Source organism: Notolabrus celidotus, chromosome 20 (genome assembly GCF_009762535.1).
Source record: "Notolabrus celidotus isolate fNotCel1 chromosome 20, fNotCel1.pri, whole genome shotgun sequence".
Classification (NCBI taxonomy): domain Eukaryota; kingdom Metazoa; phylum Chordata; class Actinopteri; order Labriformes; family Labridae; genus Notolabrus; species Notolabrus celidotus.
Window position 1 is genome coordinate 16,527,071 of NC_048291.1, and position 19,280 is coordinate 16,546,350.

The 19,280-nt window shown below is 41.5% G+C and overlaps 1 protein-coding gene across 1 annotated transcript; it reads right to left on the minus strand.

Moving 5' to 3' along the window:
- Positions 1-1,345: 1,345 nt before the first annotated feature.
- dnmt1 (DNA (cytosine-5-)-methyltransferase 1) lies at positions 1,346-17,990 on the minus strand. Its single transcript, XM_034711916.1, has 34 exons — positions 17,731-17,990; positions 17,253-17,289; positions 16,638-16,745; positions 16,298-16,538; positions 16,108-16,171; positions 15,928-16,012; positions 15,782-15,822; positions 15,645-15,699; positions 15,445-15,528; positions 15,119-15,228; positions 14,875-14,993; positions 14,275-14,367; positions 14,038-14,189; positions 12,895-13,082; positions 10,772-10,955; positions 10,587-10,684; positions 9,754-9,898; positions 9,544-9,659; positions 9,270-9,471; positions 9,059-9,192; positions 8,795-8,974; positions 8,486-8,710; positions 8,202-8,394; positions 7,903-7,993; positions 7,679-7,819; positions 7,279-7,561; positions 7,054-7,195; positions 5,261-5,427; positions 4,995-5,172; positions 3,119-3,314; positions 2,868-3,031; positions 2,505-2,621; positions 1,735-1,828; positions 1,346-1,634 (listed from the first exon to the last, which is right to left on the minus strand). The coding sequence occupies exons 1-34, from the start codon at positions 17,775-17,777 to the stop codon at positions 1,597-1,599; spliced, it is 4,512 nt and encodes a 1,503-aa protein (XP_034567807.1). The 5' UTR covers positions 17,778-17,990; the 3' UTR covers positions 1,346-1,596.
- Between the last annotated feature and the right edge of the window lie 1,290 nt (positions 17,991-19,280).

Here is a 19,280-nt window from a genome sequence, read left to right on the forward strand (position 1 = left end):
GGCAGATGGCTGTCAAACATGAGTCTGGTGCTGAGGTTTCTGCCTGTGAAAAGGAAGTTTTTCCTTGCCACTGTGACTAGCGAAATACTGCGAGATGTGATGCTCATGGTGGATTAAGATGGGATAAGACTGAGTCTTACCCTGTCTTGATGCTGGGTCTAATAATTTAACAGTGGTCTAGACCTGCTATGTTTGTAAAAGAGTCTTGAGATAACGTTTGTCGTGATTTGGCGCTATACAAATTAAGGGGCTATCCTATAAAAAATAAATTTCAAATACACGTATAAATGCATGAAGGGAAATTTCTGACCATTGATATGATACACAGGCTAAGTCAGAGATGCTAGTTATGAATGCTAATGCTTCAACTGCATTTCATTACCATTAGTGCAGTGTAGTTATGAACCAGTTTTTCAGAAGCACTTCTCATGATTTAAATGAGATTGATAGGATAGGTGATTTTCAACCTGTAAGTATGTATACTAAAACTAGGTAAGGAACATGTTTGGTTAGACCTGGAGAAATATTAAATCAAATGTGGAAACTTGCGATCCTTTGTTTGCAGCTACAATTAACTTTGCTACATTTTTAACAATCTCCAAATCTAAAAGTATGATTGAATGAGTGGATTAAACGCCAACTACTTCCACAGAAGATACATTTGATTTTTCTTAAATAAATAAATTCAGCAGTTTAAGCTTAATTCAGTGTTTGGTGCCACCTTTGTATTCAAATTATGGCATTTATAGCCAGCTCATGATCCACAGCACTTCATTGCAGCCTTCATACACTAAATCTGGACTTGTCAGACCACATAACCTGCAATCGTTCCAGAGCCCAATCTTTATGCTCCCTAGAAAATCTCCTTATTCGTTTACTTTGCTCGATGCAGGCCAATAATTTCTTCTTCTGAAACAGATTAACATCCTTCTCACAACCACAAGATTTGTCTTTCAGCTAAAGTTCAATAAGTTGTTGCCAGCTCAAACATTCATCACTGCAGTAATTATCCAATGGAAGGCTCTTACCTATTCGTTCCATTAAATCTGGTGACTTTTTCTTTGGACGGACAGTGTACATCCGAGTAACTACAAGACTTCCAAAATCCATGTATTTGTAAAAAATAAGAAGTCTTGGCTATCCAAACAAATTTTCCATAGTATTTGCTGTCCCTGCACACAGTAAAATCAAGTTGTTTTCACTTGAGCCACATGGGGGTAACTACTCCTGATGGGGTGTAACTGGGTTTGTAAGAATTCTACCAATGAGATTATTTGCTTTCAACACCAGCTCTGCCAACCTCATTGAACAAACCAGTGTTTACTTCAATCAATAAACTCAGCACTAATTCATAAGAGCTTTATTTGAAACATTAAAAACTACATACAATTTGTCCCACATTGGGTGGGCACTTCCCAACATCATGATGAAAAGCACATTAAAAAACAGATTTAAATAAACGTGATGAAATGGCACTGCACAGAATATCCATGGTAGCCACTTAGTGACACAGTTGAAGCCAGCTTATTTTATAGAAATGATTGCCCTACACATCAACATCAGGCTTTATGGAACTGATTCCTGCTGGGAAGGGAACTAATCAGAGACCTCCATCTTCTCCTGTTTCACGTTTTCTGTGAAGAGGGAAAGAAAACAGCACATTGGTAACTACACTTTATGCAAATCAAAGTGTGGAATTTTAACAGAAAAATAGAATTCAGACAGAAGGGTTACCTGGCGCTTGTTCTTCCTTGATTCTCTCCAAGATGCACCTTTTAATCTCCATGCCAATGGCTCTGGAGAGAGGAGGCGGCACAGCGTTTCCAACCTGGCAGAAACAGAGGTTGCAATTATAATATCTGTGACAGTGTACACTGGTAGTAGTCATAAACTGAGTAATAAATGGACGTAGTATCTGTGACGTCACCCATCTGTTTCTGAAGCGCTGTTTTGAAGCCAATCGTCGGTGGGAGCCATATTGGAAATGCTGAACACAACCTAACTTCTGTCAAGCTAGTGTGAGGTAAAGAGACGGGCTTTGAGCCTCCTAGCCAACAGCCACAGAGTCCCTGCCTGTCAATCAAGTCAGCTGTGCCTCTCATAATGGAAAATTTGTGGTTTTAATATCCTCAAAACTGCCCCGTTATGAAAAAATACACCCCCGTACAGTGTGTGCTGATGGAAAAATGAGCTATTCAGACTAAACTCATTTTTAGTACCAGGTTGTTAACATGTTTATTTCTGCTGTAAAGATCGACATTTTTGAATTTTTGTGTAAGTGGTTTCCGGTACATCTGGAGCCAGCCTCAAGTGGACACTCGAGGAACTACAGTTTTTAAAACTTCCACATTGGATTTGATTCTCGCTGCCGTAGGTAGTAGTTCACACACATGAACTTCAATGTCGGTCAAAAACAATAAGCCATATTGGATTAAATAGAACTTTCAGTATTAAAAGACACTGCTTGGTTAAAAGGCAAAAACAACATAGGGCCAAAGTTTTACCTGTCTGTGTTTGTCCAGGATGTTCCCAAAGAAGCGGTATGTATCAGGGAAGCCCTGAGAGCGTGCACACTCCCTCACACTGACCACTCTGTGCTGCTCAGGATGCAGGACACGGCCCTGAAATAGACAAAAAAAGATACAATTTAGATTAAAAGGAAGGAAATTTGTTACAAGCTTCGAAATGATAGAGTTAATGGCAATCAAATAATTAAGTTCACAAAAAGGGTGTCAAAACAGGGCAGTGGATTTGGTTTTATGTCAATCATGTCTTGAACTCTTGAAGACATTACATAAATGAGATCTTTACACCCACTTAACAAAAATATGTTTAATCTAAACAAACTCAGTAAAAAGTGTAAGCACCTGCTTGCCCATGGGTTCAGGATTGGTGACAGTTGTGCTGAAGAAACCATCCCATTCCAATCTGCCATAGAGTCCAGCCCAGTGGTTGTGGCGGTTCCCAGTGTGAGGCAGACACCAAGGGATCAGGGTGTTGAACTGCCTGTCTGCAGGGTCGCATGGCGTCCCTGAAACATTGAAAATCAGAAATGCATCAAGACTAGAAGTTTTAACTTTTATTTCCAATACTTGAGTAGAAAACTCAACCTGCATACCTCCTGCACAAGTGCAAACACCTCTTAGTGCACCTGTACTGCTGCGCCCGTTCTTTTTGTCAGGGTGTGTGTAGCGCAGTTTCTTGGTCATGGTGCCATCTTTCAGCCGGGTCTCCATGTTGGGCAGATCCCTCCAATCAGAGCCTGGAGCCAGAGGGATGTGGCGCATACGACCCTCGACCAGAGCGCTCATGTCCTGAAGAGAGAAAGACCTTTAGCTATAACAACACTTTTATCTTCAGTTAGAGAGGAAATGATCATGTACAGTCATGGCCAAAAGTTTTGAGAATGACACAAATATTACATTTTAACAAAGTCTGCTGCTTCAGGGTTTTTAGGTGTTTTTGTCAGATGTTTCTATGGTATAATGAAATACAATTAGAAGCATTTCATAAGTATCAAAAGCTTTTATTGAGAATTACACAGAATTCATGCAATAAGTCAATATTTGCAGTGTTGACCCTTCTTTTTCAAGACCTCTGCAATTCTCCCTGGCATGCTGTCAATCAACTTCTGGACCAAATCCTGACTGATGGCAGTCCATTCTTGCATAATCAATGCTTGGAGTTTGTCAGAATTTGTGGGTTTTTGATTGTCCACCCGCCTCTTGAGGATTGACCACAAGTTCTCAATGGGATTAAGATCTGGGGAGTTTCCTGGCCAAGGGCCCAAAATCTTAATGTTTTGTTCCCCGAGCCATTTTGTTATGACTTTTGCGTTATGGCAAGGTGCTCCATCATGCTGGAAAAGGCATTCTTCATCACCAAACTGCCCTTGGATGGTTGGGAGAAGTTGCGCTCGGAGGACGTTCTGGTACCATTCTTTATTCATGGCTGTGTTTTTAGGCAAGATTGTGAGAGAGCCCACTCCCTTGACCGAAAAGCAACCCCACACATGAATGGTCTCAGGATGCTTCACTGTTGGCAAGAGACAGGACTGATGGTAGCGCTCACCTCGTCTTCTCCGAACAAGCCTTCCTCCAGATGCCCCAAACAATCGGAAAGGGGATTCATCAGAGAAAATGACTTTACCCCAGTCCTCAGCAGTCCAGTCCCTGTACCTTCTGCAGAATATCAGTCTGTCCCTGATGGTTTTACTGGAGAGAAGTGGCTTCTTTGCTGCCCTCCTTGACACCAGGCCTTCCTCCAAAAGTCTTCGCCTCACTGTGCGTGCAGATGCACTCACACCTGCCTGCTGCCATTCCTGAGCAAGCTCTGCACTGGTGGTGGCCCGATCCCGCAGCTGTAACACCTTCAGGAGACGATCCTGGCGCTTGCTGGACTTTCTTGGGCGCCCTGGAGCCTGTTTGGCAACAATTGAACCTCTCTCCTTGAAGTTCTTGATAATTCGATAGACGGTTGACTGAGGTGCAATCTTACTCGCTGCTATAAACTTCCCTGTTAGGCCCTTTTTGTGCAATGCAATGATGGCTGCACGTGTTTCCTTGCAGGTAACCATGGCTAACAGATGAGGAACAATGGTGTCATGCACCATCTTCCTTTTAAAGTGTCCAGTCACTCAATCGTGACAGATTGATCACTAGCCTTGTCCTCACCAACACCCACACCTGTGTTAATGTGTGTGACACCTGTGTGTCATTGAAATTATGTTAGCTGGTCCTTTTGTGGCAGGGCTGAAATGCAGTGAAAATGTGTTTTTGGTGATAAAGTTCATTTTCAAGGCAAAGAGGGATTTTGCAATTAATTGCAGTTGAGCTGATCACTCCTCATAACATTCTGGAGTATATGCAAATTGCCATTATAAAAACTGAAACAGCAGACTTTGTGAAAATGTAATATTTGTGTCATTCTCAAAACTTTTGGCCATGACTGTACAGCCCTTCATTAACACGTCTACATCTTGCTACCGTTCTCACCTTGCAGATATGATCCCTCAGGATTGGTTGATACTGTGTGCCTCGGATCTGCCGCTGGAACCAGGACTGAGGCTCCCCGTTGTAAGAGATCTCTAAGGAAGCAGCACCGTTGCGAATCTCTGGTAGGTCAGACATGGTGTCCCTGACGGTGATGGTTCTGTAGATTCCTCCGTTTCCTCTGTGGAAGAAAAAAAAGTAGTCTGGTGTTCAGTCACAGGCTTAACACATCAGATCAAGAAAAGCACAGAGGAGGAGGTTTGCATTACCGTGAGACATTGCTGACGTATTTCTTTTCATCCACCACAACACTCAGGGAGCAAGCTCTGGGTGCAAACACATGCAGGGGCTCAGGATAGCGAGGAAGCTCCTCTCCGGGAGCAGCAGCGAGGATGATCGCCCTGCGCCGGGTCTGAGCCACTCCGTACTGACCAGCCTGATAAGAATGGAACAAAGACAGCATGTTAGAGTATTTTCATGACTGTAGTTCATATGTCTATTACAGTGGTGGGCAAAATTATTAGAAAACCTGACAGATCTGAATAAAATTGACCTTTTTTTGAGCCTCCAACATGATTTAATTTCATTATGTTCATGAAATATGCCGATGGTTGCTCAGAGCACAAAAAATATCAGATGAAGTGAGTCCTATAGTTTTTAACTTTAATATTTGGTATGTCCACCTTTTGCAGCAATTGCAGCAGCACATCTCTCTGCCATCGCATCAATATATTACCCTAGAACCCAGATTTGCTTGATGGGATTGAAGTCTGGACTTTGGGAGGGCCAGTCCACCATTTTCAATGTTCCAGCAGATTCCTTCTGTTGCAGGTAGTTCCAGCAATAATTAGAAGAATGTTTAGGGTCATCGTCCTCTTAGAACATAAATCCGAGCCAAATAAGGCGACTCCCAGATGGTACTCTGTGCCTCACCAGAATGTAGTGGTATACTTTCCTATCAATGATGCCATAAATTTTCACTAAGTCACATGTTCCTGAGGCTGAAATGGCATTTTGAGATGCCTCACCTGCCTGTCTGAAAGTTTCTTTTTTCTACCTCTTCCCTTTCGGTTCTGCTGTGAAATGTTGGCATCATGGCGGTCTAAAGTGTACTTTACGGTGCTTGGACTGCATGTCAAGTCCTTGGCTATGTGACGATATAGCCAGCATCAAAAAGGGCCATTATTCGAACCTGTTGCTCACTCGTTAGCTTCTTCTTCACCTTAGCCATGTTCAGAGAGCAACATGTGTTCAAGAGTACTTCTAGAGGCTTTGAATTTATACCAAATTTATGTGGCCTCAGTGACAAAACCATGATGTTACCGATCAATTATTGAGCAGGATAGGCCTTCTACATTCAAAAGAATCACATAGATGTGTCCTAAGCAGGGGTGCAGCTCGCTCAGCTGGAAATGAAGCTTCCACCAAAGCATCCGCCCCCTGGTGGTTGGCTGCAGTATAGGTCAAAAACTACGTGTCCCCCATTCATTTGAATGGGGCTGCAGTCAAACTTTAAAAAATAAATACACATGGTATGAATGTTTCTAACATCCGTATGCTGTGGTGATGTGTAGTTATTATTTGACTGTTTTGTGTTCAAGGCCTCTTTTTTCTGAAAAGTTTTTTACGTTAGTTATCAGAGGTTAAAAAACAGGGTTTTACTTCCGAGTTTGCTTTGATTGACAGCTGCTGTAGTTAGAAACTCCATAGGATCTCGTGACACTATGCTGTAGGGTGGAGCTCGTTACTGTGGCAACACAGAAATTACCGTGGCAACCACAGAAATTATCTACAGCGCAGACTCTAGCTGCACAATGGCTTCGCATTGGAACAGGGTTGTTTGGCTTCAAAACCGTACAAGGGGAAAAGGCGGAAAACCGCTGTCCATTTTATATACAGTCTATGGTCCTAAGACTCTTGCATCACCATCAATTTAAACATGATCACACCTGACAATGACTCTATAAGTAATTTGGCTTCTTCTTTGAAGGAACATGATTGTGTGACATTGGCAGTGAAGTAGACCTAGCTTGTTTTTTGTAAGGAGTTTACTCAGACTCACCTGGAGGACACCAAAAGTGCACTGGTAGCCCATACGCACAAGACAGCGTAGGGTCAGCTTCAGGACCATGGAGCTTTTGAATGAGACAAAGTTCCTCACATTCTCGAGGAGGAAGAACTTGGGTCTGTAGTAATCACAATAACTGCAAGAGAAGAAAAACTTATGACAAATGTGCACTGTATGGTCTCTCAAAATTCTCAAGAATCTGATTGTATTTGTACTGACCTGAGATAGGAGACCACCAGCGAGTTCTTGAACGTAGAGTAAGTACGAGAGTTGAAGCGGTTCATCCCGCTGAAGCCTTGGCAGGGGGGTCCTCCGCAAAGCATCTCCACGTCGCCCTTCTGAGGCAGCTTCTGACCCAGAGAGTTGGTCTTCTCTCCAGACATGACCAGCTTGAGCAGGACGTTGCAGTCCTCGGTGAACACTGTGGTGCCAGGGTTGTTGAGCCTGAAGGCTTGTGCTGCGGGCTCCCACATCTCGATGGCCCACAGAGTCTCGGAGATACCTGAAGGCAACCAGCAGTCAGGATTCAAGTATTGTATTGAAGAATAAAGAGAAGTCAAAGCATTTCTAAACAGGTCTAAATCAGATGATGTTTAAAAAATGGCATTGAAGTATTTACCAGCCTGGTGGAAGCCTTCTGAAAGTCCACCACAGCCAGAGAACACGTCCAGTGTGCGATATTTGGGCACTTTAAGTGTTTGGGGTTCAGTCTGAGAGTCCTGGGGTTCCTGCGCAGAGGAGGCCTTCCCTTTACCTTTACCTTGTAGAAGATTATGATCATTAGATATGAATTCTTGTGGGCTTTAGAACAGTTTCTCATCATGAAAGTAAGTCTACATTTACCTTTCCCTTTTCCCTTTCCTTTGCCTTTATGGTTAGCAGAGCGAGCGTTATTTGGAGGGTCCTCAAAGCTTTTGGATTTTGCGTTATAGGCCTGTGAGAGGGATGTGTGCAAGCTTATTAGCATGAAAATCATATTGAAATGTAATATACTAGACATTAAGGCAGATGGTGACATTCCAGGTGCAGATGTTTTCACAATACCTACATGCTAGCAGTTTTTTAGCCTTGTAAGGAAACGCCATTTTGCAAATCAATCTGTTTTTTCAATTACAGCCAATAGGAATTATTGAAAGTTATACCTCCAGGAAGTAGAAACGGTCAGGTCCACCACTGGAATAATCCTGAACTGATTCGTTCAGGTCTTCTCCGTATTCCACCTGACAGCGTCCGAGCACCTCTGACATGTTGACAGTCACCTCTTCATCGCTCCAGTACAGCTGATTGATGTCTGTGTGGTAACTGGCTTTAACACCTTTGTGAGTGTTCTCAGGCCTGGAAGATGAAGGGCGGACGGTTAGATTCTGAGATAATCTGTCAAAAATTCAAACCCTGAAAGATGACTCGTCAAAAGTAACATCTTTACCTGTAGAACTTGTAGAGTCGAAGTCTGACTTCCGTGACATCAGGTTTTCCGTTGCTGCGCCTGTGACAGAAGATCTCCTTGATGCGTCCGACGCGGAAGGGCTCCGGTGCGTCCTGGTTTGACCCTTTGATGTAGTCTGAGGACTTTCTGTAATACTCTGGATACAGGTCCTCATCCACATCTTCTTTCCTGTGGGAGCGCTTCACTGGACTTGCTGGTTTAACACTAGACGTCCAAAACAGAGATGGAGATTTTTTAGATACATTTTCCTGATAACAGAAGTTTCATACTTTGAGTTTCCTCCCTCACCTGAAATTAAAAGCATCAGGAGGCAGGTACACGCTTTCTCCAACCTTGAACTGCTCCCCCTTAAAGCAGGCCAAAGCATACAGGGCCTTGGAGTCGCTGTCTTTGTCCTCCAAGGGTTCAAATGCACAAGGTGTGTCTTTGTTATCTCTTGCTTTAATTCTAACACAGCTGCCGCAGAACCTGAATGAACACAAAAGCATACTCAACACATGTTTCAAGACAAAGAAAAGATATGTGGAATATAAATGTGTTGATGGTTTTTACCTGAATTTGCAGTCGTCTATTGGAGTCGTCTTGGGAGGCGTCTCAAAACGGGCATAATCTGTGTCGTACCAGAACTGATAGAAGAAACTCTCCCCGTCATCCTCGATCACCTTGATGTCTTCATCCATTCCACCCTGAGATATAGAAATAAAGGGATCAAGAGAAATGTGTGATAAAATATACACTTACACATGCTGCTGAGTCAGCTTACCTCCATGAACCAGTTCTCACACGGGGCCTTGTACGTGATATTCACTTTGCCTTGCACATAGTTGAGTTGCATGTCCTCACACTCGTCAACAATGACGAGCTCCAGCGGATCAGAGCACTCCCCAAGTACTGTGTGAATCCCACGCATGAACCAGTGGGCGTGGAACATCTTTCCAGTAGATTCTTCCCACAGAGACGTGATCCTGAGAAGAAGAACACCGTTAGATTTCTACAAACCACAAAGAAGAGATGTTCAGAGTCTAAAAATGTCACACCTTGCCAGATACAGAGGGGTGCTCGGATCCTCTGATGAAACTGAAACGCAGTCGCCCACCTCCAGCTCTTCATCATTCACACAGACCTTCTGGTAGTACTTCTTCTTCCCCTCAGTCTGAAACAAAGATGATTCATAAATACACACATTCAGGGTTTCCAGGAATGACATGCTTTCTTCATCTTTGGTTGTCGCAGTGAAAATTTCCAACCTGAATAGGATCTCCGATCCATGACAGCTTGCACTGGCTCTGCTTCTTCCTCTTAGCTTGAGAAACCTTTTTGGGCTTCTCCACGGGAACATCCTCTTCAACAATCTCATCATCTTCAGCCTCCTTTACTGCAAGGTTGGGGCACCTAAACAGAGGATTGGGAGTGACCAAAATGCAAAAGTAAATACTTTTACTTACAAGCGAGATTGACACCAATATCGAACTATAGACTGATCTGGGGTTTTGGGACCTGTCTACCCCAAAATGCAATATGTGAACTACAATCAAGGCCACATCCTGGGCACCTCATTGCCTCCTGACAAAAGGTCTACCATGTTCAATATTTCTTTCTGTCTTCCTCTGTGAGTTCCATCATGTCATTAATGTTGACCATTGAGAACCAAGCACGCTCAGCTTGTGCGAAAGTCACGAGTGCATCAAACTAAGTAAAAGAGGAATGATGACATTCGTGCTGTAAAATGGAACTATGAGACAGAGGAAAAGTTTGTGGAGCTGTGGGAACAACATCCTTGCCTTTATGATGTGTCGTTAGGGGCTACCTAAAGGGAAATGTTAAGTGGCGAGTAACCGCCATTAGCATTTCCAGGTGACGTCCAGCCCAACCTGTGCTCCAACATCATGTTAGCTCTAAGGATTGGTCGGGGTACCACCGGGTAGTCCTTCGTTCAGGTCACAAGACAAATGTATGGTTCTGTGGTCGCCTTATCTAACAGTGACCATTGTAACAGGCGACAAGATCGTGTCGTCGGACCTCAGCATTTTCATATCACAAGGGTTGCATATTTAAGAAATCTCATGAACATGCTGCTCACCTTCTCTGCTTACAGGCCTGCTTGCTCTTTCCACTTCCTCCAAATTTGATCATGTCCTTACAAGCTGGGCACTTGCCACAATCAGGAGACTGACAAACCTAGAGGCAGGGAAAAGTGTTGATTTTAGCTTCTTGCACATCAGACTGGGTTGAATCATAGGATCAATGTCTCCCAAAGCCCTTCACCTCACAGACACCACAGCGTTGTCTTTTGGATGCACCGTTCTCTTTCCCGTCCTGCTCGATCTGATCAGAGAAGAAGGTATCAAAGATCTGGTACACCAGCTTGGTGGTTGTGGCTTTAGTCGGTCCCTTGCTGTCCTTCTCTATTTTTGTGGGGTGACGAATGGCCTGTCTCCTGGCGGCTCTCCTGTCAACAGAGCACAGTTTGTATTTAGAGGAGGAGGTCTGTTTGGTTGATCACAAACACCTGATGATATGTGGAGCGATGGCATTATGAAGCCCCTGGCCTTCAACACACCACAGCATCAGGCCATGCAACAAAAGAAACAAGCAAACAAAAGCAAACTGACACAGTAAACATGTACAATGCAGAGTTCCTGCTTGATATGAGTGGCCAATTAAGTTTGTCCCAAACATTCTGGTCTGCACCCAACATCTTTCTCTGTCCCGTTAGTTATCAATCAGATTCTCATTAATATGTCTCTGCAGGACTTAGCTAAAGTAGGCGATTCTTTGAAAATGTGAGGCCCATGATTTTACTTTGAGATAAATAAGGTTAGAAGCATAAAAATGACCTCCCTCACTAACCTAACAAACCTCATTCGCTCCATTTTCGTTATCTATACATGTTGCATATTTGAAGATGGAAAAAATATCAGAGATTGTGAAGCTTATGTTTCTTGGGGGTAAGTAGCCAGGGATTTAAGCCTAACAGCCAAACTGAAATAATATCACAGTTTAGAAATATCTTCATAAATTACGCACTGTGCTGAAAATTATGCAAGAAGACAAAAATTCTCCTTTGAGAAAAGAAAAACGAAGGGATCATGCAGAATAGCCCATTTAATATTTATCAAATTATTTGAATAGTCATTTTTGATCCATTAATGCAGGGGTTCCCGAAGTGTGGGTTGGGACCCCCTGGGGGTCATGACACACCAATAGGGGGGGTCACGATTAGATTTTTTAAAAGTAATCTAAATTGGCTTATTTTACCCATTAAATATAGACCAAAATATTAGTCACATTTGAAATAAAACCCTCCAAATAAGTATCAGTTTTCTTCCTTTCTTTGTTGCCAGATGACTCCTAAAGTTAGGGTTAGCTAATTAACAAATTTTTAACAAAAGGATCAGTAGCAGCAGGTTAATTCACAGCAGCACAGGAAAACACATCCACATGTGCATGTAGGTAAACAAATTTTGAAGCATGAAGCAAAATTTAACCACTTCGAGGGACAGTGGGGGGTCCCAAGTCTTTGGCACCTGTATTTTGGGGGTCTCGGGCTGAAAAGTTTGGGAACCCCTGAATTAATGTATCAATACTTTTATTGTTTGAGCAGAAAGTTCTGCTGTTGGTGCTAAAAACCACAGTTTGGATGCAAAGTTGTATTTCCAATCCATTTTCTTAACAATTTTTTTTTCCTCGATGATGATATGACACTGATCACAAAATAATAAAAAATATGGAACTGACTCAAATTTGTCATAGCGACAGATAATTTTAATCCCAGAGTACTAAAAGTACCACAATAGAAATGCGTAAAATTCAGATTAAACTTTTCAATAAGGTTCTCTTTAAATATATTTTCTTCTACTAAATTTGTATCATTCATAGTTTATGTGGCAATAATTCAAATATGCCAGTGATCTTAAGTAATATACAATCCCAGCATGAACTCTGATATATAATGCTCTTTTGGTCAATATAATTTCTAAATGCTTCACACTAACACACCACCATACAAGCTAATGATGCATTCACAACAAGGCCTACCTACCAGTACAGCAGCATGCTGCATTAGGAAATGTCAAAGGAATGTTAGACATCAGGGAGAACAAGGAGCAAGGGCAGACAAAAAGAAATCCAAGAAAAAAAAAAAGTAAAATATGCAGCATGTACACTGCTCATGTTTGCTTTCACTGTGACCTAAAGTGTATGAATGGAGTTACAAAAAGGCCAAGAGTCTGTGGACTCATGTTACAGAAACTACAACACATGAGATGTTTGAATGTGAACTATTCCTTTAAAAAAGAAAGGAGATAAAGTAAGTGCTGAAGGTGTTTTTAACTAGCTCTCGCTGACATTACTTAATACTAAGAGATCTTCTTTGAGCATTAGGCTACCTCTTTCCTAGAGTGACTCCAGCCAGCTTGATCAGGTCCCTCATACAGGGAGTGACAATGATGGGACCCTCGTCAGAATCCCCAGCCTCATCGTAGCTCTCCACCTGCTCCACCACAAACTGGGCATGGCGCAGCAGTGTGTCTTCAGTGAAGCAGTTGAAGTTTAGTCCTGCAGGAGGCACAGTGGTCTAACGGCAGGAGAAATAGATAGTTGATCATCATAAGGGAGACGGTCATTAAACCACTTCACTCTCTGTATAAACAAACCTTAAAAATACTGGACAAAAAAACAATGCAATACCACCACTGTAGGATACTGGAGAAACATCATCTTTTGAGCTTTGAGAATTTTAAATTGTATTCAAATGTGTGTCTTGTGTATAAGATTTTAAATGGCTTGGCCCCGCCTCCGCTGCGCCAGTTTATCAACTTTCGCTCAGTGGACTCCGTTAAATCAACAAGAATCTCTTCGTTCAGAAATTGCAATGTGCCCTTTCGCCGTACTGGTGACATTTATGTTAAATATTGTACATGGTCCCTTTACAAATAAATCGAATTAAAAAAATAAATAAATAAAAAAGGCATTGTTGTTGTTTCTTTAAACAAACTTACACTCACATAGACGCAACTTGTGTGCAAGCCTGACCCTACACCAATATTTATAAAAGCATTTCACAACATGCATAGGGAAAATTCAGATTCAATGTATGCATTCTGCATGGTTTATGAAGTCACAGTGCCCTCATGTGTTCATGTTTGGTGTAGTATTACTTCGGGAAGTTTTTAAAGCCCTCATCCCTGGAGGTTTGATCAGCAAGTTTAAAACAACTTTAAAAAAACTGATGGAAATAATGTGCAGAATACAGATTGCAGAACTTCAGTAAATGACTCACTTTATTAACTCATCATTCCATGCTACCAAAGAAACCCTAACTTCTTCTTTAAACCTATTTTATCAAGTGACTGATGGTCGTTCATATTATTTGAAGCATTTCTGTGACATGACACTGTTTGTACTAAAGGTGTAATCAGAGATGACACTTAAAAGTTGACCTCTTGAAAACGGCAGACTTAAGAAAGAAAGTTTAGTCCCCAGTTATGATCAAATAAGATTTAAGTTGTGCCATCCAGAGTGGTCCTCACCTCTATCTTATTGAGAAGGTCTTCATAAGAGGCATTCCGATTCTTCTGGAGGAATTCCACCACAATCTTGCTCATGTAGATCTTCTCCTGCATCAGCGCAAAGATTGGAGCGTACTCATCGCTCGAATGCATCAGGATGTAATCGGCAAAAGCTGAATGAAGAAGAGAAATCAACAGTCAGTGTATGATACAGGGTGCAGACGGTGAGATAAGGTTACAGTTTCAAACAGCAGCTACCTGTAGTGAAACCAATGAGAGCTTTTTCTCCACCATCAAAACCAGTGATCCACCATGCGTTGATGGGTCCAAGCTTCTTGGCAGGTACGCCTCCTGAAGAAAGAAAAAATTGAGTACTTAATACACAAAAAATAAAACATACCCCATATACAAGCACGGGAATAACATGACATCCGGCTGTGGACATTACAGACTCCATATGGACATGCTGGACTCCAGCAGCAACAGCTACTACAACTATTTGTCTCATCACTATCAATGCTCCCTCTCTTATTCTCCCCTATCCCTCTTTCCAACCCCAACTTGGTCAAGGAAGATGGCTGTCTAAAATGAGTCTGGTTCTCTCTGAGGTTCCTGCCTGTTTAAAAGGAAGTTTTCCTCGAAGCTGTAACTAGCTAAATACTGCAAGGTGCAATGCTCATGGTGGATTAAGATGAGATATGACTGAGTCTTATCGTGTCTTGATGTTGGGTCTTTGTTAAAGATTTAACAGAGTAAGGTCTAGACCTGCTATGTTTGTGAAAGTGTCTTGAGAAAACGTTTGTTGTGATTTGGCGCTATATAAATATAGATTGATGATTTTAATTTGGGTCTTCATACCGTCTAAGCAGGGGTTGTCATCATAGATTGGTTTAACCACACAGCTGAAGTAGAGCTCCACATTCTTCTCAATCAGTCCAGAGTCAAATGGACAAAGGTGGCCACGCTTGTCGTACACGCTGAAGACAAGAGTTCATATTTTAAATGACAAAACTTCAAGTGACAAGTAGAATCTTGTGACGGGTTTTCTGCCCTGAGGTGAAAAACAGAGGATCGCCTAAACAATGAACGAGGAACCACTCACCTGAAGTTTGTGATCTTGTGCTGAGGCAGATCCTCGTAGCTTTCAAAGCCATCCTCATTGGAGTCAAACAGAGAGAGGCGCTCATCAGTTAGCATTTCTGGTTCATCCAGCTGAAGATGAAATAGGGAAGCTGTTAGAGGTCTCACATTATTTTTATGAATTCAAGAAATGACATTTTAAAAAAACTTGCTGTTAAAGCCAGAGTTTTTAAACAAATACAAAAAACAGTGTTTGAGGACACCAAGTTATTTTATTTAATAACTGTGTTGAACGTGTGTTGCCGCACACACACAGACGCCATGAAGCTGCTTCTATAAACTTCTCACCGCATTGTCAGGATCCCCTTGAAAAAACTTGAGATCTGAGTCATCCAAGTACTGTCTGCAGTCTTGACATTTGGGGGGTGGGGTCTAAAGAAAAACAAACAAGATATATATTTCATGTGATGTCAGTAGTAAGCAACACAAGTAGAATGCAGCTATGATGATCTCTTCATGACACTGAGCTAAATGACCTCAGTCATTACCTTTGCAGCAGAAACCGGCTTCACAATCTCACTCTTTGATTCTGTTGGAGCAGGTCTGTGGAAAGAAAAAGAATAATTATGTTTTTAAGTGTGAGCAGAATCACCATCATTTTATGTTCAGAAAGCAAAACACTTACTTTTCATCAGGGTCCACTTTGAGACGCTTCTCCTCCCGAGACTACAAAATATAAATGCAGTGTTATTTATCAGACTTTGAGTGTTGAAACAACACTTTAAAAATTTAAATAAAACAAAAAAATCAGTGGATCATGAAAAGCCTTACCTCCTCGGCTTCTTCTTCCTCTTTCTTCACTTCTGTTTTTCCATTTGTATCTTCCACATTTAAGTCTTCAGACTTGCGCTTTTGACTGCAAGAGATTCGATACCACACAGTATGAAGAAATGTAGAAAATGAAAAACTTGTTCATTCAACCTGCTTATAATAAAATGCACGTTTACTCACACTTTGGAGAACATTGACATGATGGTGGGTTGTTTCCCGCCGTTTCTTGTCACCCTGGTACTCGCTGGAGGAAAAATAAGATGACTTTACTCCTACATAATTAATTGTACACCTTTTAATTTGAATGTTATCTCATCTTGGAATTAAGTTACAACATGTTGATTACGAATGAAAAGTCTGTTAAAATTACCTTGCGAGTCAGAGTTAGTCTTGCTTTTGCGTCCACCCTTCCCTTTGGAAGCAGTTGGTGATTTTAAAGCCTCCTCTTCCTCCGATACCTCCATTGTCACATCTTCACCGTCCTTATCTTTGTGGGAACCATTTGTGAAGCCATTACTTTTTCCATTCTGCTCAACACCATCAACATGTGAGCCATTTTCAAGTGGAAGCTCCTTTCCCAGCAAGGCTTTTACTTTAGAGATGTAGACCTCCTGAGGAGAGCAAAAGACAAACACAACAAGTCACAGATGAAAACCTCAGAAGTTAAGTACCAGAATTATCTGCCGATTCAGATATCTTGAGTAACAAACCATAGTGATCTCTGAATTTTTCATTTTTTCCTCAAGGCTGGTCAACTGTTCCTGAGCATCAACGTGGAGGAAGTCCTGGACCAACTTCAGCTTTTCTTTCACATGATCCTGAAATCGCAGCAAACAAGATCTAATTAGTCTATGCCAGGTGAGATGGGATTACAATGAGAGGTTACTTGCAGACAGAGAACATCTAAATAAAATAACTGGATATGAGTCAGCTATTGCAAAAATGTATGTGTGTAAGCTGTTTTTTTTTACACTCAAAATTATTTTCTTTGAGATGACAGCATCACAACTGCTGACACTGAACTTTATTGAAGTAGTGGAAGTGTTTAGGTGTCATCCTTTTATTAATTTCAAATCATGCAGGGTGTCCACGGGCCAGATTTCGGACACATTCACTCATAAGCAGACCTAATGGATACTTTTGTAAATGAAACTTTACGAGGTTGGAGATTCCCTGTAAGCTCAACTGAAAGAGTATTATGAACCTGGAACCTCCTTAGTCATTAAACCCCATAGTGAACCGTTATCAGCAAAAGTTACAGAGCAGGTGGAGCACACCCCTTAAGAGTATTTACTGACTTTGGAGTGCAGTAAGACAAAACCCACCTCGTCTGAAGATCCATCTTTATCCAACACCTCCAGCCTGTGTACACAAGTCAAAATGTCACGTTAAGTGCACATAAAATGTGACAGTACAAGTATTACCCACGAGCACATTTCCCTCTCCAGGTGTAGCAGGAAATCATAATAAGGACGGGCTGGCAGCAAAACTTCCTGAGTGGCGCCAAATCTCACGCTACTCCATCCATTGACAGGCTACAAGTTCGAATGCTAACCTTAATGGGGGGCTAACATTAACTCTGTGTTCGGGTACAGCCTCGACTGTCAAGTGGTAACAAGCTAGCGCTAGCCACAGCTTTTGGGACAAACTAAAAGCAAAGTCCAGCTAACGTTAAATTGGGCAAGTCAAGAGCAGGTGCTTCAAATGACTTCACTTTGTCTGTCATGCCTTTTGAACTACAACAACAAGCTACATGCATGCTAAATCATATGGACATCATTAGCATTCATTTTACCAACGTACCTTTTCCTGACATCCTCTGGCAACAACGGGGAAGTCCTAGATGGCATGGTAAAAAGCTAGCTAAACGTATGAGGCAAGAAACAAATGAGCTTTAAAATCCGTTAAAACAATGGCTAAACCCGCCGTGGCTGCGTGGCTGCAGAATGACTGCCTGTGTTGCTGATTCCTGCAAAGGCTGCTATAAGCAATTCGGGCGCGCGGGCCGTCTTTTCGCGCGGAAACCCGGGTGTTGTGGACTGTACCATTACGTTGATCGATGGGTAGAGCATGTCATCTTTATACATAATACGTACCCTTTGAATTCATTGTTTGTGTTACAACCACACTTTGGCTGCATTAATAACTTATAATGCATGGATGTGATTCTAACTGTGTTGCATTTCTTAAAGAATCGGAGTTTCTATAAACATACAACCAACTCGATGTCCCCCTGCTTTTTGCCAGATGTTATAGACAACTGACCAAGCGGAAGCAATCGGAGTATTATTTACTAATGGGCAATGAGCAAGGCTGACAATGTTTTTTTGCATTTCGAGTGGTATTTGGCTGTATGCTTATTTCGAATAAGAAAAGAAGAAATAACCAGGACTCTGCTCATATTTGCCATGACTTGAGTAACGTTGACGCAAGTTAACATCTTTATTCTTTCTTTATTCAGATCCCCATTAGCTGCCACTAACGCAGCAGCTACTCTTCCTGGGTTCTACATAAAACAAAACATATCATACAAAATATACATAAAATACAAAACAAAAAATTCTACAAACATTGCAAAGAAAAACTGTGAATGCTATATAGAAATAAAATACAAAAACAGAAACATGCTACAAACATGAAATACAACAACTGAATATAATATAAATGTAAGATACAACTGAAAATGCTAAAAACACAATGTAGAAAAACTGAAAATGCTACAGACATAAGATAGAAAAATTGAAAATGCCACAGACATAAGACAGAAAAACTGAAAATGCTACAGACATAAGACAGAAAAACTGAAAATGCTACAGACATAAGGTAGAAAAACTGAAAATGCTACAGACTTAAGGCAGTAATCCAGATGAGATGAAACGAGTGCCTGTATCACCAACACTCTAGTGGCAGGGGTGAGAAAAGGGGAGCATCTTCTAATACATCATATCCCATAACCCATTTTCTTTACAATGTTGCCAATATGTTTCTCCCATGTTAACTGCTCATCAAGTGTCACACCAAGCAAATTTGTCTCCTGAACCTGTTGAATATCTGAGCCCTGGAGAGATCTGTAAATTACTTACTTCACTCGATCACTGTGGAAGCTTGTTTTCCTGGTCCTAAATGGTGCTCCATTTTCCTCTCCCTTTTCAACAACAAATATTCAATATTCAATAATTGTATTTGTAGTACTGTAGTTGTAAAGAATATGTTTGGATAAGCATTCAAATATTGCAAGTTATATTACCAATTGACCACTAGGTGGCACCATGTCATCAGAATAGGGAAGGCCTGGTCTTGGTGGTTGTTATAGTGTGACTTTTAATTTCTTAATCTCATGCAAAACCAATCTA